The following is a 26,762-nucleotide window of genomic DNA, read 5'->3' on the forward strand; positions in this document are numbered from 1 at the left end:
CGTTTCATGCAGATCTACTCAATAGCCGGAAGGCCCACCCATGACACACTGGGCCGAACCCACCATCCTTGTCAGATCTTCCTTTCAAATACACTGGTGCCTCCACAACAGGCCACAACACAGCCAGTCAATACACTCTCCACTAAGCACCTACAGAAGCCTGTCAAAATTTTAGATGCATTGCTGAACCCCGCAGACCCCCAAGCAAGTAGAGACACCGCCATGCCTTCTTTGCAATTGCACTTATATGCTGGGTCTAGGACAGATCCTCTGAAATAACAACACCCAGGAACTTAAAGCTGCTAACCTTCTGAACCTCTGATCCTCTGATCCTCTGATGAGGACTGACTCGTGAACCTCTGGTTTCCCTCCCCTGAAGTCTATAATCAGTTCTTTGGTTTTATTGATACTGAGCAAGAGATTGTTGCTATGTCACCACCCAGCACATTGTCAAACGTACTGTATGGTTTATTTTCCCAAATAACTGCATTGAAGAATTTCTGTTACTTTCTGTTTATTGAACCTGCAAATGTGCCCTCTGTATCTCATAACTGGGCACACCAAGGGTCCCATACACTGGCATACACTAGTTTCTCAACATTTGAAAGAGCACTTATCTAGAAAATGGATTTATTTTCAGACTATTTCCATGTGGAAATTGCATTTAAGAGCTGCTTTGTATTTGTTAGGTTGATAAGTTACCAATGGAACAGAACTGTTTGGGAACATTCAGGAATGATTCATCTAAGTGCGTCAGAGATATAGCTAATGATGTCGTCCTGTTCACAGCAGCCTCTCCTGAAATTACCAATAGAAATTGGAATTTTAGGAAGTGACTTACGACTTGTGTTTCTCAGCCACAAATAAACAAGCAGCAAATCCTGCTGTAGATTGGCAATGGAATATGAATTAAAGGGTCACAATCTTTCATTGATATGATACTCACTTTATCCACCAATTACAAGTTATTATTGCTCAGAATATTTCAAACAGAATTGCTGAGTGTCCCATTAATTATTGCTGTCTTTCTACATTAACACTCAGCAAATATGTAAACTGCAATGTTAACCATATGACAAAAGAATCCAGTGGTGTCGGTCCAGTGGTGGGGATTAGGCACAGTAAAGAATAATTACAAGAAAGTTTGCGGATGCTGGAATTCCAAAGCAACAATCAAAATGTTGGAAGAAATCAGCAGGTCAAGGAAGCATCTATGAAAAAGAATAAACAGGTGACATTTCGGGCTGAGACTGCTCCACGTCTGCATGAAGAGGGATTATTTAAGTTTTCCAGTTCTTCATTATGGAAATGACATGGCTGCAGTGGTCACCACAGGCAACTGCCATTATGAATTGTCCATGTAAAATTTTTAACACAAAAATTGGGATGAAAACCACCGAAATGTTATTCTGTTCTTTTTCCAAATGCCACAATGTTTTGTTCGTCATTGAAATAAGCATTAGCATTAAATGAAACATATTGAGAACATCAATGGCCCAGCTCCAACTCTTTTTTCTACTTTTCCTACCAAATCTTGAACCACATGGTCCTTCATATTTCTCTTTCTGGCAAATTATGATATACAGTAATTTACCCTGTGACATTTTTTGATGTTGCTTCCTATTTATGGTTTTCTTTCCCAAAGAGCTTGATAACATCATCAAGTATTGATACGTTAGACTATCTTTTCATTTAAATTGTTAATATAACAGATGACTAGCTCAGGCCCAAACCTGGTGGCGCTCTACTGGCAACAGTTTACCAATCTGGAAGCAGATCATTCTATCCTTTAACCAGTCCTTTTTCCATGCTATTAGGTTACCTGCAACACGATGAGCTCTTATTTCATGTAACATTCTTGTGCTAACTTATCAAATATCCAAGGGGACATTGCTTTGTAGATCCAGAACTGGCTATTCGCAGGGTAAATACATAAATGAATACATATGGTGACATATGTATACTGTACTTCAATAATAAATTTACTTTGAATTTAATATCCTTTGGGAGGCTTGTTTCATCTTTTATTGACAGATGTTCTTTTGTTCCAGCTATTTTATTTTCCAGCTGAAAGATTCCCATAAAAAACACCATTATTTCAACATGTAAAATTATTGCCAGTGTAATTTTTTAATCTCACTGGTTTGAACAAAAACAAATCTAACAGCTCTTATTTCTTGCAGTTTCTCCTGAACATACCAACAATTCCCACTCATTTTCCTGCTAGTTCCTTCCTTAAAACAAATGTGGTATTTCAAGCAACACACACAAAATGCTGGTGGAACGCAGCAGGCCAGGCAGCATCTATAGGAAGAAGCACAGTCGACATTTCGGGCCAAGACCCTTTGTCAGGAAGTTAGTCTTGATGAAGGGTCTCAACAGAGAATGGTGTGAAAAAAAACAAAAACAAAAACATTCAGTGAGTGGGTGAAAATGTCTTGTTAAAGAGAGAGTTCAGAGGAGAATGGCCAGACTGGTTCAAACTGATAGAAGGCATCAGTAACTCAGGTTGTATCCACACTAGACCGGATAATTTTGAAAACGCCGGTTTCACGTAAAAACGATAGGCGTCCACACTATGCGTTTTTGAAAATATCTCTATCCACACTGAAACGGAGATTTCGGCGAATCTCCTCCTCCTGCGCATGCGCAGGACACATCTACTGAAAACAAACGACATGTTTGGTGTCGAATCTCGCCGTAAAAGTGCGTGTTTGTTCAGTTACAGACTAGAAAAACTTGAAACAATGGACAGCTGTTGGCTCTCACACAGGAGAACTTAAAACTAAAAAAACAAATACTGGAGCGTATGTTGGCAACCGACAGGGAGTTCACGGACAGATTGACCTGGCTGACGAAGAACATTGAAAAACTGACTAACTCTGTTGCATTAATAAAGCACCTTGTTAAACGTATAAAAAAAAGCCTGCATCAGTGTTATCTTGTATTTCCATACAATGTTACATTAGGCTGTTACACATCTATTGTCAGAGAAGTACTTGCATAAATAGGTAAACCACCTTCATAGGAGCAAGGACAGAAAACAGGGCAAAGTGAGTATACTTATTTATTCAGTAAGTTATGGGTCAAAGTATTTGGTGGGTACATTTCTAACTCTTCTGGCTTCAGTCTCGTTGCTGTCTGTTCTGAAATTGTTAGGTTGCGTTCAAGAAAACAATGAAATAGCACGCTGCCATCTGATAGCATTTTCAGATTTCTCCGGTTACCCCGTCCACGCTGATCTGCCTGAGCAGCGTTTTCAAAAATACCCATCCTGGAAAGCGTTTCTGTAAAGCTCCGGTTTCAGGGGACAAAAATGCCATTTTAGTGTGGACAGAGGGTGAAAACGAAGAGAAAAAGCTTCAGTTATGGATTTATCCAGTGTAGTGTGGACGTAGCCTCAGTTAACCAACTTTACAACAGTGGTGTGCAGAAAAGCATCTCTGAATGCACAACACACCATTGGATGGGCCACAGCAGCAAAGGCCACAAACATGCACTCAGTGACCACTTAATTAGGTACAGGAGCTACCTAATACAGTGTATATTAGGCTTACCACTTGTCTTGGCAACATTATAAATGTCATTTTAATCATTAACCATCTTTAATTTCCATAGTTACCATGGAGAAGTCATTTTTATCCTGGAGAATTTGATTTCTCTATGGAATAATTATTAATCAAAAATTTTGAAAAAGTTTTTAAAATAATAGCCATTATTTACAGTATCTTCCTGGCAAACATTTGAAGCTGATTTCCCAATCGACTTTAACCACGCAACCTCATAACTTAGCAACCAAGAGGAAATCTACAGATGCTGGAAATTCAAGCAACACACACAAAATGCAGGTGGAATGCAGCAGGCCAGGCAGCATCTATAGGAAGAAGCACTGCTGACGTTTTGGGCCGAGACCCTTCATCAGGACTAACTGAAAGGAAAGATAGTAAGAGATTTGAAAGTAGGAGGGGGAGGGGGAAATGTGAAATGATAGGAGAAGACAGGAGTTGGTTTTAGTTCAGAAATCCAATAGATCAGTGATTCCTTAAGAAGGAGAAAAAATTCCAGTCTATTCCTCCTCCCCCCACTTCCACTCCCCAAAATTTGTTATTAATTATTATGAATTATTAATTTGAACTGACTCAATACATAAAATAATGTCAAAGGTAATCTGTTCTCTGACTAGTTCCATGATGCATTATTCCAGAAAACTTTCTTCATAGTACACTGTAAATAAATCATTTAAATTCATTTGCTCGATCCATTACAGATGAAAGGTCTCACATGATTATTACATTCACTTTGCCATAAGCTTATTCTTTGTTCAGTTCACTCCTCAATTACACTGTATATCAAACAACTTTCTTACCAATCTTTTTTTTACCTCATCTCTTGTTTTTCTGGGACAAGACCATTCTTCACTTCATGCCATTCCTTGCCATGAGAACTAATACTCATATTCTATGCTCTATCACTGCCTCAGTCCTTTTCAGTTTTGTTGTCCTTTCACAATATCAACTGCTCTGTGATTACCCTGTAAGAAACACATCTGTCTGCAGTTCATTTATTTGTTTGTTTGTATTATAAGATCATAAGGCATAGGAGTAGAATAGGCCATTTGGTCTATCCAGTCGGCTACGCCATTCAATCATGGCTGATCCTTTTTTTCCTTCCTCCTCCACCACTCCCCAGCCTTCTCCCCATAACCTTTGATGTCGTGTCCAGTCAAGAACATATCAAGCTCTGCCTGTGGTAACAAATTCCACCAATTCACCATCCTCTGGCTGAAGAAATTTCTCTGCATCTCTATTTTAAATGAATGCCCCTCTATCTTAAGGCTCTGCCTTCTTGTCCCAGCCTCATCCACCACAGGAAACATGCTTTCCGCATCTACTCTGTCTAGGCCTTTTAACCTTCAAAAAGTTTCAATGACATCTCCCTCATCTTTCTAAATTCCAGTGAGTACAGACCTAGGACCATGAAACACTCCTCATATGATAACCCTTTAATTCCCAGAATCATCCTTGTAAACCACCTCAGAACCCTCTCCAATGCCAGCAGATCTTTTCTTAGATGATGAGCCCAAAACTGTTCACAATACTCAAAGTGAAGCCTCCCCAGTGCCTTATAAAGCCTCAGCATCACATCCTTGCTCTTGTATTCTAGACCTCTTGAAATGAATGCTAACATTACATTTTCTCACCACTGAATCCACCTGCAAGTTAATCTCTAGAGGGTTCTGCACAAGGACTTCCAAGTCCCTTTGCATCTCAGATTTTTGAATTTTATCCCCATTTAGAAAATAGTTTGCACATTTACTTCTACTACCAAAGTGCATGACCATGCATTTTCCAACATTGTATTTCATTTGCCACTTTCTTGCCCATTCTCCTAATCTGTCTAAGTCCTTCTGCATCCTACCTGTTTCCACAACACTACCTGTCCCTCCACCAACCTCTGTATCATCTGAAAAATTACCAACAAAGCCATCTATTCCATCATCTTAATCATTGATATAGAGTACAGCATAAAAAGAAGCAGTCCCAACACCAATGCCTGCGGAACACCACTGGGCACTGGCAGATAACCAGAAAAGGATCCTTTTATTCCCATTCGCTGCCTCCTACCAATCACCCAATGCTCTAACCAAACCAGTAACTTTCCTGTAATACCATGGACTCTTAACTTGGTAAGCAGCTTCATGTATGACACCTTCTCAAAGGCCTTCTGAAAGTCCAAATATGCAACATCCACTAGATTTCCTTTATCTATCCAACTTGTCATCTTCTCAAAGAATTCCAACAGGTTCATCAGGCAAGATTTTCCCTTAAGGAAACCATGCTGACTTTGCCCTGTCTTGTCCTGCGTCACCAAGTACTCCATAACTCCATGCTTAACAATTGACTCTAACATCTTCCCAACCACTGAGGTCAGGCTAACTGGTCTATGATTTCTTTTCTACTGCCTTCCTCTTTTCTTAAAGAATGGAGTGACATTTGCAATTTTTCAGTCCTCTGGCACCACGCCAGAGTCTATGGTTTTTGAAAGATCATTACTAATGCTTCCCCAGTATCCACTGACTCCTCTTTCAGAACCCTAGGGTGCAGTTCATCTGGTCCAGGTGACTTATGTACCCTGAGGTCTTTCAGCTTTTTGAACACCTTCTCCCTTATAATAGTAACTGCACTCAATTTTCTTCCCTCATATACATTCAACATCTAGCACACTGCTAGTGTCTTCCACAGTAAAGACTGATGTAAAATACACATTTAGTTCATTTGCCATCTCCTTGTCTCCCATTATTACTTCTCCAGCCTCATTTTCTAGCATTTACATAGCCACTCTCTTCTCTCTTTTATTTTTTACATACTTGAAAAAGCTTTTACTACCCACTTCAATATTATTTACTAGCTTTCTTTCATATTTCATCTTTTCCCTCCCAATAATCCTTTTAGTTGCTGTCTGTAGATTTTTAAAAGCTTTCTAATCCTATATCTTCTCGTCTTCTCGCTGATTTTTGTTTTGTTGTATGCCCTCTCATTTGCTTTTACATTAACTTTGACTTCCCTTGTCACCCATGGTTATACTATTTTGCCATCTGAGTATTTATTTGTTTTCAGAATATATTTATCCTGCACTTTCTTCATTTTTTCCCAGAAACTCAAGCCATTGCTGCTCTGATGCCATCCCTGTCAGCATCTCTTTCCAATTTACTTTGGCCAACTCCGCTCTCATACCACTTTACTTTCTCCCTATCAAATTGCAAGTTGAACTCAATCATATTGTGATCACAGCCTCCTAAAGGTTCTTCTACCTTAAGCTCCCTAATCACCTCCAGTTCATTACATAACATCTAATCCAGTATAGCTGATCTTCTAGTAGGCTCAATAACAAACTGTTCTAAAAAGCCATTTTGTGGGGATTCAACAAACTCACTCTCTTGACATCCATTACCAATCGATTTTACCAATCGACTAGTCTGTTGAAATCTCCCATGACTATCATAACATTGCCCTTTTGGTACGACTTTTCTATTTCTCATTGTAATCTCTGCTCCACATCCCAGTTAAAACTGCATTTTAACCTTGCAGTTTCTTAACTCAACTCACAAGGATTCAACATCTTCCGATCTTATGTCACATCTTTCTACTGGTTTGATTCAATTATTTACCAGCAGAGTCATACCACCCCCTTTGCCTACCTTCCTATTCCTCCGATACAATGTGTAACCTTGGACATTTAGAAACATAGAAACATAGAAAACCTACAGCACAATACAGGCCCTTCTGCCCACAAAGCTGTGCCTAACATGTGCCTAACCTTAGAACTACCTAGGCTAACACATAGCCCTCTATTTTTCTAAGCTCCATGTATTCATCCAGGAGTTTCTTAAAAGACCCTATCATTTCCACCTTCACCACCACCGCAGGCAGCCCATTTCATGCACTCACCACTCTCTGCATAAAAAACTTACCCCTGACATCTCCTCTATACCATCTTTCAAGCACCTTAAAAATATGCACTCTCGTGCTAGCCATTTCAGCCCTGGGAAAAAGCCTCTGACTATCCACACGATCAATGTCTCTCATTATCTTGTATACCTCTATCAGGTCACCTCTCATCCTCTATCGCTCCAAGGAGAAAAGGCCGAGTTCACTCAACCTATTCTCATAAGGTGTGCTCCCCAATCCATGCAACATCCTTGTAAATCTCCTCTACACCCTTTCTATGGTTTCCACGTACTTCCTGTAGTGAGGTGACCAGAACTGAGCACAGTACTTCAAGTGGGGTCTGACCAGGGTCCTATATAGCTGCAACATTACTCCTCAGCTCTTAAACTCAGTCCCATGATTGATGAAGGCCAATGCACTGTATGTCTTATTAACCACAGTCAAGCTGTGCAGCAGCTTTAGTGTCCTATGGACTCGGACCCCAAAATCCCTCTGATCCTCCACACTGCCAAGAGTCTTACTATTAATGCTATATTCTGCCATCATATTTGACCGACCAAAATGAACCACCTCACACTTATCTGGGTTGAACTCCATCTGCCACTTCTCAGCCCAGTTTTGCATCCTATCAATGTCCCACTGTAATCTCTGACAGCCCTCCACAATATCCACAACACCCCCAACCTTTGTGTCATCGGCAAATTTACTAACCCATCCCTCCACTTCCTCATCCAAGTCATTTATAAAAATCACAAAGAGAAGGGGTCCCAGAACAAATCCCTGAGGCACACCACTGGTCACCGGCTCCATGCAAATATGACCTGTCTACAACCACTCTTTGACTTCTGTGGGCAAGCCAGTTCTGGATCCACAAAGCAATGTCCTCTTGGATCCCATGCGTCCTTACTTTCTCAATAAGCCTTGCATGGGGTACCTTATCAAATGCCTTGCTAAAATCCATATACACTACATCTACAGCTCTACCTTTATCAATGTACCTTTAGTCACATCCTCAAAAAATTCAATCAGGCTCGTAAGGCATGACCTACCTTTGACAAAGCCATGCTGACTATTTCTAATCATATTATGCCTCTCCAAATGTTCATAAATCCTGCCTCTCGGGATCTTCTCCATCAACTTACCAAACACTGAAGTAAGACTCACTGGTCTATAATTTCCTGGGCTATCCCTACTCCCTTTCTTGAATAAGGGAACAACATCCACAACCCTCCAATCCTTTGGAACCTCTCCTGTCCTCTTTGATGATGCAAAGTTCATCGCCAGACGCTCAGCAATCACTTCCCTCGCTTCTCACAGTAGCCTGGGGTACATCCAGTACGGTCCCAGTGACTTATCCAACTTGATGCTTTCGAAAAGCTCCAGCACATCCCCTTCTTTAATATCTACATGCTCAAGCTTTTCATTCTGCTGCAAGTCATCCCTACAATCGCCAAGATCCTTTTCCGTAGTGAATACTGAAGCAAAGTATTCATTAAGTTCCCCGCCATCTCCTCCAGTTCCATACACACTTTATTCTGTTTAGCTCTCAGCTACAACCATGTTTCAACCATGACCACAACATCATACCTGACAATTTTTAATAGTGCAACAAGATTATCCACCTCATTTGTTATACTCCATGCATTGAGATATAACACCTTGAGTGCTGTATATGCTACCCTTTTTGATTCTGCAGCACTAGTGCACTGATCATGACCATTATTGTTCTTGGCAAGTTTTTCTACAAAAGTGGTTTTCCATTGCCTTTTTCTGGATAGTATCTTTACAAGACAGGTGACCCCAGCCATTATCAATACTCTTCAGAGATTGTCTGCCTGGCGTCAGTGGTCACATAACCAGGACTTGTGAAATGCACCAGCTGCTCATAAGACCATCCACCACCTGCTCTCAAGGCTTCACATGACCCAGACTGAGGGGGCTAAGCAGGTGCTACACCTTGTCCAAGGGTGACCTGCAGACTAGCAGAGGGAAGTAACACCTTACACCTCCTTTGATAGAGACATCTCTCCACACGCTACCCACTGCAGTTCATTACAGACCGCAATAGGGAACTGGAGCTGGAACTGGATGATCATTCTGGAGTTGAGGGGTTGATTGACAAGAATTATAGGGAAGCAGTTATTTCTCAGTTGCAGGACATGGGTAACTGGGTGACCACCAGGAGAGGGAAAGGGTTCCTCTACCACTGTTCACCTCAATAACAAGTACATTGTTTTGGGTACTTCGGGGGGTAAGAGACACCTAGCAGAGGAAACCCAGAGTAGTCAGGTCTCTGGCACTGAATATGGTTCTGTGGCTCAAAAGGAAAGGGGATAGAAGAGATGAGCAGTGGTGATAGGGGATTCACCGGTTAAAGGGAAGAACAGGAGATTCTATGGCAACAATGAGACTCCCAGATGATACATTGCTTCACAGGTGCCAGGGTGAAATGTGTCTCGGATCAAGTCCATAGAATCCTTAAGGGGGAGAGTGAGCAGCCAGAGATTGTTTACATTAGTAACAATGACATAGGCAGGAAGGATGACGAGGTCCTGCAAAGTGATTTCAGGGAATTAGCTGCCAAGTTAAAGGACAGAACTTACAGGGTAGTGATCTGAGGACTTCTACCAGTGCCACATGTTTGTAAGACCAGAGATAGGAAGGTATTGAAGTTACATGTCTAAGGAGATGGTGGAGTAAGGGGGGATTCAGCGCTTTGGGCCTCTGGGCTCTCTTCCAGGAAAGGTGGGACTTGCACAAACTTAATGGCTTGCACCTGGACTGGAACCAGACCACTATCCTTGGGAAAAGTTTTACTAATGCTGCTCTGTGGGTTTAAGCTAGATTTGCAGGTAGATAGGAACCAGAGTGATACATCAGAAAGTGGAGTGGCCATGGGGAAAGTAGAAACTGAAATGCTGAGTATGGTGTTTATCGTTTGCATGATTTGTTTTATTTTTGTTCACTCTCTGCATCTTGGGTGTTTGTTGATCTTTTTTTAATGGGTTATATGACCATAATACCATAAGACATAGGAGCAGAATTTGGCCATTTGACCATCGAGTCTGCTCCAATCATGGCTGATCCTTTTTTTTTCTCCTCCTCAACCCCATTACCCAGCCTTCTCCCCATAATCTTTGGTGCCATGTTCAAACAAGAACCTATCAAGCTCTGCTTTAAATACACTCAACGACCTGGCCTCCACAGCTGCACATGGCAACAAATTCCACAAATTTACCATCCCTGGCTAAAGAAATTTCTCCACATCTCTGTTTTGAATGGATGCCCCTCTATCCTGAGACTGTGCTGTCTTGTACTAGACTCTCTCACTGTGGGAAACATCCTTTCCCACATCTAGTCTGTCTAGGCCTTTCAACATTCAAAAGGCCTTCAAAGGCTTTCAATGAGATCCCCCCCCCCCATCCTTCTTAATTCCAGCGAGTACAGACCCAGAGCCATCAAACGTTGCTCATATGATAACCCCCTCATTCCTGGAATCATCCTTGTGAACCTCCTCTGGACCCTCTCCAATGCTATGACATCTCTTCTAAGATGAGGAGCCCAAAACTGTACACAATACTCAAGGTGAGGCCTCATCAATGTCTTATAAAACCTCACATCACATCCCTGCTTTTGGATTTCTTTGTTTTGTGGCTGTCTGTAAGGAGATGAATCTGAAGGTTGTACTTCGGTAATAATTGTACTTTGAACTTTGGCTAATGTTCTGAGTTGCTTATATTTTAATGCAAGCCATATTGTGGGTACAGTAATGAACTCAGAGCATGGATGAACACATGGAATTACATGTTTTAGCCATTAGTGAGACTTAGTGCAAGGGGAGGGGCAGAATTGGCAGCTCAGTGTTTTGGGGTTCCATTGTTTTAGACATAATAAAAGAGCAGGGGTGACATTACTAACTGGGGAAAATGTCACAGCAGCACTCAGGGAGGAAATACTAGTGGACTCATCTACAGAAGTAATGTGGGTGGAACTTAGGAATATGAAAAGATGACCAATTAATGGGAATATATTACAAACATCCCAATATCAGGATTTAGAGGAGCAAATTTGTAGAGAGATAGCAGACAATTACAAGAAAAACAAGGTTGTGATAATAGGAGATTTCAACTTTCCACATATTGACTAGGTCGCTCATATTGTACTGTATAAGGATTGGATGGGATAGCGTTTGTCAAGTGTAATCAGGAAAGTTTCCTTAATCAATATGTAGAGTTCCTAACTAGAGAGGGTGCAATACTGGATCTCCTCTTAGTGAATGAGACAGTACAGGGGACAGATGTATGTTTAGGGAACACTTTGATTCAAGTGATATTAATTCCATCTGTTTCAATATAATAATGAAGAAGGATAGAATTGGTCTGCAAGTTGAGATTCTCAATTGGAGAACGGCCAATTTTGATGGCTTTAGAAGAGATCTGGTAGGTGTGGATTGGGATAGGTTCTGTTCTGGCAAAATGATGCTTGAGAAGTGGCAGGCTTGCAAAAGTCTAATTCTGAGAGTACAGAGTGTATCAGAAATAAAGTCAGAATAAAAGGCAAGGCTAATAGGTTTGGGAACCTTGGTTTTTGACAGATATTAAGGCCCTGGTTAAGAAGAAGAAGGAAGTGCATAGCAAGTATAGGCATCATGAGGTAGCAGACAAGGTGAAAAATAATCTCAAGGACATAATATAGACATATTAAGAGCAAATGGTTAGCAAGCGTCAAAATTGGTACTCTTGAAGAAGTTGTCCAGACAGATCAGTTACAAATAACAAGAAAAAAAATTAATGTGTGATTAATGTAGGATAGTGGAATAGTACAAGTTGATGGTCTGCACAGACGTAGTGGGCTGAAAGGCCGATCCATGCCATATCTTTCAATGACCAATAAGACTTGTCTCTCTCAGGCAACTCTAACACCATCTATATCTTTGGTCTCTACCCAACCAAAGATGTTCCCTTTGTTCTCCAAAGTCCTCTTCATCTTTTTCACACTGAAATATTGACTTTCTGACTTTTCTTACTTCTGCTGAAAGGCTACTGATCTGAAATGTTGACTCTATTTCTGTCTTTACAGACACTACTTAGCCTTCTAAGGATTTCCAGCATTTTCTATTTTCATTCCAGGCAACATTAGAGGTCTCAACAGTCATCCGTCAGACTGGTATGACAGCTGAAAAAGGTGAGCACAGGGGATAGTGTGGAATGAAAGTCATACAATCTTCCAATGTGCATAGAATCAACTGACCAAGAGGATAATCACACACATTTCGGAATGTGAGAGCCTTTTCTGTTTTTCTATTATTCTTGGGGCGGTTCATGTGAAGACCACACTGAACTGTACCTGCGCAAACTATTACTCCTTGAAATTTCAGAAGATCCTCAAGTCTGATAAACATATATGCCCATATTGCTTGCTGCCCCTACTCAAGCACAATGATCAGTTTTTTTTTCATAAAATGAAAAACTGATCATTTTGATAACGCTGCAATCTGGAGATGTGGCATAGATCAATGACCACTACTTGCTTGATCTCAAATTTCCCACTGGCTTGGGAAATCCCTGGCACTGAAATTTCACCCTCCCCCCAGGTGAAGGCATGGTCCAAGTTCAAAACCCAATTGCTGCACTTCAATATCCTTTGATTATCAGATAATATAGTTTAATGTTGCTAGAATGTTAGGAGAATTTTATAGAGACTGTTCAAGCCAAAGAACAAAACAAATATTGCAGCTTAAGGCATCAGGAAAGGAAGTAGAAAGGCAAAGCTCAAGGAAGCATTTCCAGAGCTCCAGCCTTAACAACTAATAGTTGCTGGTGGGGCTGATCCTGCAACTTGTAATCCTGTCTAATAATTCAGTAAAATGGAAGTGGAACTTGGTAGAATGACTCTTCAAACCATCAAAGACTTGCATTTCCACTCCTTTAGTCAGTCCATGGTGTAGATTTGCTAAGCCTTCTGAATGCTCAGTTATTCAAATGCTAATGGAGTAATATAAAGTCAACACTTAGAACAGTGTAGAAAATGCTTAGGAATTCTCTTTCTACATAATAAATTACAGGCTCTCACCTTTCTCAAAAGGATCCACAGTTGGTGACTCCAAGAGTTTTTTAATGGCGCTCACATCATTTACTCTTGCAGCTGAAAACAGAGGTGTCTCAGTGATCCTAAGGGGAGAAAATGGCACAGTGAAGACTTTGGAACATGAGAAACAGAGGCAGGAACACGCCATTTGGTTCCCTCATACCTACTCCACCATTCAGCACCGCTTTTCTGCACTAACTACCTGTCCTTCAGTCCTCTTTATGTCTAGCAAGCTATCAATCTTCATCTTGAATACATTCAGCAACGAAGCTCCTATAGCCCTCTAGAGCAGAAAGTTCAAAAGGCTTACTACCCACTGTGCTAAGAACTTTCTTCACAACTCACAATTCAAAATGGCAAAGGAGGTCTGGTCAAGATGGCGCCAGTGAACAATTCCAGGCGACATCTTCCAGCTACTGTCTTCAATTGTTTCACTTTTTCTCCACCATCTGCTTGTTCTTTTGGTCTTGATCGCATTTTGGAAACTGTTGGAGTCTGTGATGTGCAGTTTGGAGTTTGATTGAATGATCTAACACTCTGCTGGCCCTGGAGAGGACCGAGAGCTCCTCATTGAGAAGACCAGAGACAGGGTGGGGGCCATGATTAACTCCATTTTGAGGCGCTGAGAAAGATTGAAGCATTGAGGCAATTATGAAGGAGGTCAGCAGTTGCTCACCACAGAGGCCACGGGTTGACAGGTTGATAGCTTGGTCAGTGGCGTTCAGAAGGCTGCAGGTCAGCTTGTTCTTCACAGAAGGACTGAGTTCAATTCTGACAGGAGGATATTTTTGAAATTCTAAGATTTATGTAATTATTGGACTGTAGTTTATATTGCTCTCCTGCTGTTTTCTGTGATTTCTTTCTTGTTGTCAATTGGTGGGCTGGGGTCTGAGTGGGCAATATGTTAGTTTTTTGAGAGGGAGGGGTTGAGGATTTGGGTTATGCTTGGGCAATCTTTTTTGTGTGTATGTGTTGGGGGTTTCATATTGTTGTTGCTGTTCTTTTCTGTGAGAAAGGAGACTTGGGGTTTGGTGCTGTTGTCACTGTTCATTTCTGTGAGAGAGGGTTAGGAGTTTGATGTTATTGTCTGTTTTTTTGCAAGGGAGGGGATTGGGGTTTAGGGTTTGATGTTCTAGCCACCATTTTCCATGTGGGTGATCTATTAGCTTTTGTGCATGGGAGGGGAAATTGAGGCTTGCAAATTTTGTTTCTTTTTCCTTTTTGTGTGGGGAGTGGTCTGTCCTTTCTCTTTTCTGTATTTCATGGCTATCTAGAGAATATAAATATCAGAGTTGCATTGTATATGCAGACTTTAGCAATAAAATGAACCTTTGAACCTTTTGAACTTTTGAATGGATGACCCCTTGTTATAAGATTATGACCCCAGGTAGACAGCCCTGCTAGTGAAATACCAGAGACCCAATTTACTTACTGTCTTCATAAAACAAATTTGCCTTCTTAAGAATAAAACTATCAACCCTTTGCTGCAGATCTGTCCTTCCTTGGCTAGCAAGAGTAGGAGTGTATACAATATACTAGGTATGGCCTCACGAAAGCCACCTATAATTGCAGCAAGGCATCTGTACTCTTATGCTCTTGCTTCTTAATTACCTCCTGTATGTGTGTGTTAACTTTTAGTGATTCTACTTCAAGGCCCAAGGTTTCAAAGGTACATTTAATATCAGAGGAATGTATACAATATACATCCGCTCATTCACCCGGTATTCAACATACCACAGGCACTCTCTCTCCCTAATAAGGGAGAAAAAAGTGTCTCCGTTTCAATGAGAGAGGACACATAACAAGGTCCAATGTGCTGTGCACTCAGAGATGCTCTTCTGCACACCACTGTTGTAAGATAGATAGATAGATAGATAGATACTTTATTCATCCCCATGGGGAAATTCAACTTTTTTCCAATGTCCCATACACTTGTTGTAGCAAAACTAATTACATACAATACTTAACTCAGTAAAAAAATAAGTAATGCATGGTTACTTGAGTTACTGTCACCTTCCTATCAGCTTAAACCAGTCCACCCATTCTTCTCTGATGTGTTTTTGTCCTCGGAACTACTGTTCATTGGATGTTTTATCTTTTTTTGCACCATTCTCTATAAACTCTAGAAACAGTTGTGTGTGAAAATCCCAGGAGATCAGCAGTTTGAGATATTCAAATCTAACCCATCTGGCACCAACAGTCAAAGTTACTTAGATCACATTTCTTCCACATTCTGATGTTTGATCTGGACAACAACTGAACTTCTTGACCACGTCTGTATGCTTTCATGCATTGAGTTGCTGCCACCTGATTGGCTGATTAAATATTAAGTACACCTGCATTAACAAGCAGGTGTACTTAACAAAGTGACCACTGAATGTAAATGTTCATACCATCAGGTTGGAGGCTACCCAGATGGAATATAGGGTGTTGCTCCTCCAATCTGACTTTGGCCTCATTACGACAGTAGAGGAAGCCATGAACTGACATGTCAATATCATATTCAGCACATCATTGTCCACAAAAGGAACCTACCCCTAGGTACATATTTCCTTCTCCTACCCACTCCACTTTCATAGAAGTCATTCTCTACATGATTCGCTTGCTCACTATTCCCTCCTTGCTGATTCCCCTCCTGGCATTTATCCCTGCATTCAGAGCCCTAAACATTCTTACAAGTGACACTTCACCTGCAAGTCTGTTGGAATCATCCATATCTGGTGCTCACACTGCAGCCTCCCCTATATCAGCATGACCCGATGCAGATTGGGAAACATCTTTGTCGAGCTCCTTCACTCTGACCATCGCAAAAGACAGGATCTTCCAGTGACTATCCATTTCGATTTGATTTCCCATTCCCATTGTGAAATGCCTGTCAAACTTTGCTCTCAGTGTCAGTAAGACAAAAAAGCTGATTGTGGACTTCAGGAAAGGTAATCCCTCACAGAGGGATCAGAAATAGAGAGAGTGATCAGTTTCAAGCTCCTGGGAGTCAAGATCTCTGAGGACCTAACCTAGTCCCAACACATCAATGCAGTTATAAAGAAGGTAAGACAGCGACTTTACTTCATTAGGAGTTTGAAAAGATTTGGCATGTCAACAAATACACTCAAAAACTTCTATAGGTGTACTGTGGAGAGCATTCTGACAGGCTGCATCACTGGTATGGGGGGTGGTGGGGTCTACTGCATAAGACCGAAAGAAGCAGCATAGAGTTGTAAATTTAGTCAGCTCCATTTTGGGTACCAGCCTACAAAGTACCCAGGACATCTTCAAGGAACAGTGTCTCAGAAAGGCAGCGTCCATTATTAAGGACCTACAGCACCCAGAACATGCCCTTTTCTCACTGTTACCATCAGGTAGGAGGTACAGCAGCCTGAAGGCACACACTCAGCGATTCAGGAACAGCTTCTTCCCCTCTGCCATCCGATTCCTAAATGGACATTGAACTTGTGAACACTACCTCATTTTTTTAATATGTATTATTTCTGGGGATTGTTGCACTATTTTTAATCTATTCAATATACGTACAATGTAATTGATTTACTTATTTTCTTTCCTCTTCTTTGATATTATGTATTGCATTGAACTGCTGCTGCTAAATTAATCACAACACATGCCAGTAATAATAAACCTGATTCTGATACTCATTCTGAAAGGCCACCTGTAATGGCATGTTGAGGCCAAACTCAGATTGGAAGAGAAACATCTCATATTCCATTTGAGTAGCCTCCAAAATGATGGCACGAATATTGATTTCTCTAACTTCCAGTAATAGGAATTGTCGATATCTGAGGTCAAAACCTTGCATTAGGACTCAACACAACACTGACAATTCCCTTCTCCCACAGATGCTGCTCGATCCACTGAAGTTTCTCTCTATTTTCTCTCTATTTTGAGTACCGTCCTGTTTTGTGAAAACAAATAGAGTTTATGGAATGCCCTTTTAACTGCAAGTCTTTCTTTTAAATTTTGAGTAAAATGACTAAGCAGCAGGTAGCTGCTGCCTCAGGGTTCAATCTTGACCTCTGGTGCTTTCTTTGTGGAGTTTGCATGATCCCACTGTTCCTGTGTCGGTTTACTCTGTGTGCTCAAGTTTCCTCCACCAGCACAAAGACATGCTGGTAGGTTAATTTTCCACTGTAAATTATCCCTCAGTGCAAATAAGAGGCAAAAGAATCCAAGGAGTGTTGATGGGTGTTGGGTCAGAAAATGTTGCAAAGATGTAGGGAAATGTTACGAGGGAGAATGGCATTGGTGGATTTGCTCTGCTGGAAACTGGCATGGCTACTGTTATGTTTTATAACTCCAAAGTATAAACCTAATTTAAAGGAAAAGACAGAGAGTCCGAAATGTGAGTCTAAATTAGGTTTTTACTTTAAGTGAGGTGTGCATATATCACGTGGTGGTGTGATGATGTATGCCATTTATGAACTTCTACAGATAACCTGCAATCAATTACGTAAATGAACAATGCTTAATCAAACAATATACTTACAATATTACTCAACAATTACCAAAATATTAAACATAAAACACTCCTCCCTGCTTAGCTATAAACTCCATGTCAATAGAGAATGTAACCCAACTACTTACATAATATACTAAATAATACGACTATTATACAGACATCTACTGCATAGTAGGTTTTAAATTGTCCCATTCAGACCTAAAGATTTTAATTGTTGTGGAAGCTTTATTACTCTTCTGGGATAATATCTTTCCCGACAAGGGGGTTCCCTCTGCTTGGCAGGTGAGATTTGTGGCTGTGAAACAATATCAAGTTCTGGGGCCTCCTCCATGGTGGTTGTTGGAGTTGTCTCTGGGGCAGGACAATGCAGGCCATTCCCAGGGATGAAAAGGCACTGCTCTTGACATCATCTCCACATGTTGACATCCCGAACAGTGCATGGCAAGCTGCTCTATCTGCTGATCTATCCCAGGCCACCAGGCAAAGCTTCAAGCCAATGCCTTCATTTTGACCATGCCTAAATGGCCAGCATGTTGCTCCTCTAACACTTTAGCTCTCAACTTGGATGATACAACTCTCAATTCCCACATAAGACGACCTTCATCAAGGACAAGTTCATCCCAATGTGATAAAAATGGGGGAAATGGTATTTTTGCTGCACATTTCAGTCATTATGGGTGACCATGTAGGCCTGAAACAGATAGGGTCTTTGCTAGTTTCCATTTGGATCATCTCTGGTGTAATAGGGAGAAATTCAATTTGTGTTAGGGAGAAAACGTCAAGAAGAGTGCCCTCTTTTGTAAATTTTTCAGGTATTTTGTTTTCCAAGGGTTAACTGGACATCCTCCAGCATTTCCATGATTAATTGTCCTCCTGAATTTGTTCTTTTAATTGTGTCCTTCAAGAAACAGAGCCCATCTCTGTATTCATGCTGCTACTGTTAATGAAGCATCCTTCTGTGGAATGAAAATAAACACTAGTGGTTGATGATCAGTAATGAGGGTAAACTCTCTCTCATACAAGTACTGGTTGAAACGTTTTACACCCCAAACCAGACTCAAGGCCTTCCTGTCAATATGCGTAATGTTTCTCTGCAGTGGTAAGGCAACATGATGCAAAGACTATGGGGCAGTCATTGCCATTATTCATAACATGTGACCTAATTGTATCTGTGCCATAAGGCAAGGCGTCACAGGCAAGCTTCTCCAGATTATGCGGATCATAATGTGTGAGTACAGTGTCTAACATCGCCTTTTTGAAGCTAGATGCCTCACACTGCTTTGTCCATTGCCATTTCTTCCTGAACTGAGTTCAAGTGCTGAAGCACAGTAGCCAGGTTTAACAGGAACCTGCCGTAGTAATTGACAAATCCTTAAAAGGACTGCAACTGTGACACGTCCTTTGGTCTTGTGGTATCCACCATTGCTTGAAATTTCTCAGCACACTTGTGTAATTCTTGTGCATCAATGGTGTGACCACAATATGTGATGCTTGGTTTAAAACATTCACACTTGTTGTGTGAACATGCTCTGAGCCCATAATCTTCTAACTTTTTTCACAGTCTTTTGAGATTTTGGAAATGCTCCTTGTCTTCCTTACCAGTAACAATGTTGTTATCCAGGTAACACTGAGTGCCTGGGCAGCCTTACAGCACCTGGTCCTTAGCTTTTTGCCAGAATGAGAGTTTAGATGATACTCCGAAAATAAGCCTTACTATAATGATAGAGCCCATTGTGAATGTTTATGGTGAGAAATTCTTTGGACTCTTCTTCCACCTCCATCTGTAGGCCTCCACTTTACTGAAGATGTCCTCTATCCTGGGCAGAAAATATTGATCTACTTTCAGTACTGGGTTAATAGTGAGCTTAAAGTCACCATAGATCCTGACAGACCCATTCTTCTTGGTTATTGGGACACTGGCATTTCCATGGGTTCCACTCAACCTTTAGAGTACTTGAATTAATCAGTTCATGTGCTCTAGAAACTTTGGAGCCCAGTGCTCTCCAGCTCCCTGTACAAGCCAGAAGGGCTCATTGCAGTTATGGATGTTATTCCCACAGGAGTTATCTTTTCTACAGTATAGGTTCTTAGTAGAATATTCACCATCCTCTGGCTAAAGTGGTTTCTCCACAGCTCTGTTTTAAGTGGACACCCCTCTATCATGAGGCTGTGCCCTCTTGTCCTCAACTCTCCCACCATGGTAAACACCCTTTCCATATCTACTCTGTCTAGGTATTTCAACATTCAAATGATTTCAATGAGTTCCCCCCTCAATCTTCTAAATTCCAGTGAGTACAGACCCAGAGCTATCAAACATTCCTCGTACTATAACCCTTTCAGTCCCAGAACCATCCTTCTGAACCTCCTCTGAACCCTCTCCAATGGCAGCAAAGCTTTTCTTAGATGAGGAGACCAAAACTGTTCACAATACTCAAGGTGAGACCTCAGCAATGCTTTATAAAGCCTCAGCATCACATCCCTGTTCTTGTATTCTAGACCTTTTGAAATGAATGCTAACATTGCATTTGCCTTCCTCACCACAGACTCTACCTGCAGATTAACCTTTAGGGGATTCTCAGAGTTTTGGATTTCTCCCCATTTAGAAATTAGTTTGCACATTTATTTCTTCTACCAAAATGTATGAAAATGCATTTTTCAACATTGTATTTCATTTCTTTCCTAATTTCATTCCTAATCTTTCTAAGTCCTTCTGCAGCCTACCTATTTCCTCAACATGACCTAGCCCTCCACCAATCTTCATATCATCTGCAAACTTGCCAATAAAGCCATCTATTCCATCAACTAAATCATTGATATACAGCATAAAAAGCAGTCCCAACACTGAATCCTACGGAACACCACTATTCACTGGCAGCCAACCAGAAAAGGAATCTTTTATTCCCATTCGCTGCCTCCTACTGATCAGCCAATGCTCTGACCATGCCAGCAACTTTCCTGTAATACCATGGGCTCTAAACTTAGTAAGCAGACTCATTTGTGGCACCTAGTCAAAGGCTTTCTGAAAGTCTAAATGTACAACTCACTTCTTTCCCTTTATCTGGAGGAATTTAAGGTGGGGGTTATATGGAAGGCAGGGTTTAAGGGTTGGCACAACATTGTGGGCTGAAGGGCCTGTACTGTGCTGTACTATTCTATGTCCTATGTTCTATCTATCCTACTCGTAATCGCCTCAAAGAATTCCAACAGGTTCGTCAGGCAAGATTTTCCCTTAAAGAAACCATGCTGACTTTTTCTTATCTTGTCCTGTGTTACCAAGTATTCCATAACCTCATCCTTAACAATTGACTCCAATATCTTCCCAACCACTGAGGTCACGCTAACTGGTCTATACTTTCCTTTCTGCTGCCTTCCTCCTTTCTTAAAAAATGGAGTGACATTTGCAATTTTTCAGTCCTCTGGCACAATGCCAGTGTCCAATGATTTTTGAAAGATTATTACTATTACCTCCACAATCTCTACTGCTACCTCTTTCAGAACCCTAGGGTGAAGTTCTTCTGGTCCAGGTGACTTATGTACCCTTAGGTCTTTCAGCTTTTTGAGCACCTTCTCCCTTGTAATAGTAACTGCACTCACTTCTCTTCCCTCACACCCTTCAACATCTGGCACACTGCTAATGTCTTCCACTGTAAAGAAGGATGCAAAATACTCAGTTAGTTCATCTGCCATCTCCTTGTCCCCCATTATTACTTCTCCAGCCTCATTTTCTAGCAGTCCTTTATCCACTCTCATCTCTTTTTTTTTTACATATTTGAAAAAGCTTTTACTATCCACTTCAATATTGTTTGCTAGCTTGCTTTTCATATTTCATCTTTTCCCTCCTAATGAATTTTAGTTGCTTTCTGTAGGTTTTTAAAAGCTTCCCAGTCCTAAATCTTCTCACTGATTTTTGCTTTGCTGTATGCCCTATCTTTTGCTTTTACATTAGCTTTGACTTCCCTTGTTAGCCACAGTTGTACTATTTTGCCATTTCACTATTTCTTCATTCTTGGAATACATCTATTCTGCACCTTTCTCATTTTTGCCAGAAACTCATGCCATTGCTATTCTGATGTCACCCCTGCCAACATCTCCTTCCAATTTATTTTGGCCTTTATTTTTATTTTTTATAATTTCTTTTACTCAACTGAAATACTGCTACATCAAACTTTACTTCCTCCCTATCAAATTTCAAGTTGAACTCCATCATATTGTGATCACTGCCTCCTAAGGTTTCTTTTACATTAAGCTCCCTAATCACCCAGTCCAATATAACTACTCCCCTAGAAGGATCAATGACAAACTGCTCTAAAAAGCCATCTCTTAGGCATTCAAAAAACTCACTCTCTTGGGATCTATTTCCAGTCTGATTTTCCCAATCGATCTGCATATTGAAATCTCCCATGACGATCATAACATTGCCCTTTTGACATGCCTTTCCATTTCCTGTTGTAATCAGTGGTCCACATCCCAACTTCTGTTGCGAGCCCTGTATATAACTGCCATCAGAGTCCTTCTACTCTTGCAGTTTCTTAACTCAACCCACAAGGATTCAATATCTTCTGATCTTATGTCACATCTTTCTACTGATTTAATTCCATTCTTTACCAGCGGAGCCAGAACACCCCTTCTGCTTACCCTCCTATCCCTCAGATACATGTAACCATGAACATTTAGCTCCACTACAACCATCCTTCAGCCAGGATTCAGTGATAGCCACAACTACAAACATGACAATTTGTAATAGTGCAGCAATTTGTTATTTGTTATACTCCGTGCAGTGAGATACAACACTTTGAATACTGTATTTGCTAGCTTTTTGATTCTGCATGCCGAATGCACTGATATTCATCATGCTGGCTGCAATTATCTCCTATCATCTGCCTGCCCTTCCTGACAGTCTGACTGCTTGCTATCTTTGCTTTGTTACCATCTATCCTATCCAGGTCCTTACATTCTGGTTCCCACCCCCCAGCCAGATTAGTTTAAACCCTCCCAACAGGTCAAACAAACCTGCCCACAAGAATATTGGTCCCCCTTGGATTCAGGTACAACCCATCACTTTTGAACAGGTCATACCTCCCACAGAAGAGATCCCAATGATCCAAGAACCTGAAGCCCTGCCCCCTGCACCAGCTTCTAGGCCACTCATTAATCTGCTAAACCATCCTGCTTCTACCCTTACTGGCACATAGCACAGGCAGCAATCCAGAAATTACTATGCGGAAGATCCTGCTTCTCAGCTTTCTGCCTTTCAGAAATCTTTCAGGATTTCTTTGCTTTTCCTTCCTATGTCAGTGATACCAAGACATTTGGCTGCTCACCCTCCCTCCTCAAAATATTGAGGACACAATCCAAGACGCCCCTGACCCTGACACCTTGGAGGCAGCATACCACCCAGGTGTCCTCTTCACATCCACAGAATCTCCTGTCTGCTCCTTGAATGTTGGGTCTCCTATCACTATCACTTCCCTCTTCTCCCTCTTTCCCTTTTGCACCACGGACTTATGCCAGTAATTTGGTCTCCATGGCAGTTCCTGGAATGTCATCTCCCACAACAGTATCCAAAACGATACACTTATTATTGAAAGGAATGGCCACGGGTTGCTCTGTGCTAACTGCCTAGTCATATTACTCTTTCTCCTAACAGTCACCCAGCCTCCTGCAACTTCGGGGTGACTTCCCTGTAACTCTGATTGATTATCTCTCACTCTCCCGTACAGGCTGAAGGTCATCCCACTCCTGCTCCAGATCCCTAACACGGTCTTCAAGGAGCTGCAGCTAGATGCACTTCACACAGATGTAGTTCCCTGGGAGACTCTAACATATGGCATGAAGAACACACAACAGCCATTTAGAACCATAGAATCATAGAACATTACAGCACAGAAACAGGCCTTTTGGCCCTTCTTGGCTGTGCCAAACCATTTTTCTGCCTAGTCCCACTGACCTGCACCTTGGCCCATATCCCTCCATACACCTCTTATCCAGGTACCTGTCCAAGTTTTTCTTAAATGTTAAAAGTGAGCCCGCACTTACAACTTCATCTGGCAGCTCATTCCACACTCCCACCACTTTCTGTGTGAAGAAGCACCCCCCCCCCAATGTTCCCTTTAAACTTTTCCCCCTTCACCCTTAACCCATGTCCTCTGGTTTTTTTCTCCCCAGCCTCAGTGGAAAGAGCCTGCTTTCATTCACTCTATCTATACCCATCATAATTTTATATATCTCTATCAAGTCTCTCCTCATTCTTCTACACTCCAGAGAATAAAGATCTAACCTATTCAACCTTTCTCTGTAACTCAGTTTCTCAAGACCTGGCAACATCCTTGTAAACCTTCTCTGCACTTTTTCAACCTCATTAATATCCTTCCTGTAATTCGGTGACCAAAACTGCACACAATACTCCAAATTCAGCCTCACCAATGCCTTATACAACCTCACCATAACATTCCAACTCTTATACTCAATACTTTGATTTATAGAAGCCAATGTAGCAAAAGCTCTATTTACTACCCTATCTACCTGTGACACCACTTTTAGGGAATTTTGTATCTGTATTCCTAGATCCCTCTATTCTACTGCACTCCTCAGTGCCCTACCATTTACCTTGTATGTTCTACCTTGGTTTTTCCTTCCTAAGTGCAATACCTCACACTTGTCTGTATTAAACTCCATCTGCCATTTTTCAGCCCATTTTTCCAGCTGGTCCAAATCCCTCTGCAAGCTTTGAAAACCTTCCTCACTGTCCACTACACCTCCAATCTTTGTATCATCAGCAAATTTGCTGATTCAATTTACCACATTATCATCCAGATCATTTAATATAGATGACAAATAACAATGGACCCAGCACTGATCCCTGTGGCACACCACTAGTAACAGGCCTCCACTCAGTGAAGCAATCCTCCACTACCATTCTCTGACTTCTCCCACTGACCCACTGCCTAATCCAATTTACTACCTCACCATGTATACCTAGCGGCTGAATCTTCCTAACTAACCTCGCATGCAGGACCTTGTCAAAGGCCTTACTGAAATCCATGTAGACAACATCCACTGCCTTCCCTTCATCCACTTTCCTTGTAACCTCCTCGAAAAACTCTAATCGATTTGTTAAACATGACCTACCATGCACAAAGCTGTGTTGACTCTCCCTGATAAGTCCCTGTCCATCCAAATACTTGTAGATCCTATCTCTTAGTACTCCTTCCAATAATTTACCTACTACGGACGTCAAACTTACCAGCCTATAATTTCCCGGATTACATTTTGAGCCTTTTTTAAACAACGGAACAACATGAGCTCTCCTCCAATCCTCCGGCACCTCACCCGTAGATACCGACATTTTAAATATATCTGCCAGGGCCCTTGCAATTTCAACACTAGTCTCCTTCAAGGTCCAAGGGAATACCCTGTCAGGTCCTGGGGATTTATCTGCTCTGACTTGCCTCAAGATAGCAAGCATCTCCTCCTCTTCAATCTGTATAGGTTCCATGACCTCACTGCTTGCTTGCCTTATTTCCATTGACTCCATGCCATTTTCCTTAGTAAATACAGACGCAAAAATCCCACGTAAGATCTCCCCCATTTCTTTTGGTTCCATACATAGCCGACCACTCTGATCTTCAAGAGGACTAATTTTATCCCTTACTATCCTTTTGGTCTTAATATACCTGTAGAAGCTCTTTGGATTATCCTTCACCTTAACTGCCAAAGCTACCTGATGTCTTCTTTAAGCCCTCCTGATTTCTTTTTTAAGTATTTTTTGCACTTTTTATACCCTCAAGTACCTTATTTGCTCCGTTTCCTATACATGTCATACATTTCTCTCTTCTTCTTTATCAGTGTTCCAACATCCCTAGAGAACCAAGGTTCCTTATTCTTATTCACTTTGCCTTTAATCCTGACAGGAACATACAAACTCTGCACTCTCAAAATTTCTCCTTTGAAGGCCTTCCACTTACCAACGACATCCTTGCCAGAGAACAACCTGTCCCAATCCATGCTTTTTAGATCCTTTCTCATTTCTTCAAATTTGACCTTTTTCCAGTTTAGATCCTCAACCCGAGGACCAGATCTATCTTTATCCATGATCAAGTTGAAACTAATGGTTTTATGATCACTGGAACCAAAGTGTTCCCCTACACACACTTCCATCACCAGTCCTAACTTGTTTCCTAATTGGAGATCTAATATCGTATCCTCTCTAGTCGGTACCTCTATATATTGATTTAGAAAGCTTTCCTGAACACATTTTACAAGCTCTAACTCATCTAGACCTTTAACAGTATGGGAGTCACAATCAATATGTGGAAAATTAAAATCCCCTACTATCACAACTTTCTGTCTCCTGCAGTTGTCTGTTATCTCTCTGCAGATTTGCTCCTCCAATTCTCACTGACTATTGGGTGGTCTATAATACAACTCCATTAATGTGGTCATACCTTTCCTGTGTTATGACCCCAGCCCCCTCCTTTGTGAGATTCGCAAGAGCCCTAGTCAAGGGGGGGTCAAATGACCCAAGAGAGAGAGGGAGACGTGCTGAAGACCACGTACCCCCGGGAAGCAGAATAAAGCGACTCTGGCTATTGTCTCATGAAGACCACGTGTAAAGCCCTCGGGCAAAGTGGGCTGGTTGCTCAACAAGACAAAAGCCTCGGACATAGCCATTGTCTTGGGAGACACCTTTGTGGGATAAGGAACTGGCCTACGTGCAAAATCTCAGGGCAATGTGTGATGGGGGAAGGATTGCCTCG

General features: G+C 41.4%; 1 protein-coding gene across 2 annotated transcripts in view; it reads right to left on the reverse strand.

The window, feature by feature from the left end:
- Positions 1-26,762, reverse strand: part of LOC140714990 (transient receptor potential cation channel subfamily V member 6-like) — a 111,992-nt gene that overhangs the window by 82,988 nt on the left and 2,242 nt on the right. For both annotated transcript variants that reach the window (XM_073026731.1, XM_073026730.1), the window contains exon 2: positions 13,521-13,618. In XM_073026731.1, coding sequence (XP_072882832.1) covers positions 13,521-13,618 — 98 coding nt within the window. The remainder of the gene's footprint in view (positions 1-13,520; positions 13,619-26,762) is intronic.

This window comes from Hemitrygon akajei, chromosome 22 (assembly GCF_048418815.1).
Source record: "Hemitrygon akajei chromosome 22, sHemAka1.3, whole genome shotgun sequence".
Lineage (NCBI taxonomy): Eukaryota > Metazoa > Chordata > Chondrichthyes > Myliobatiformes > Dasyatidae > Hemitrygon > Hemitrygon akajei.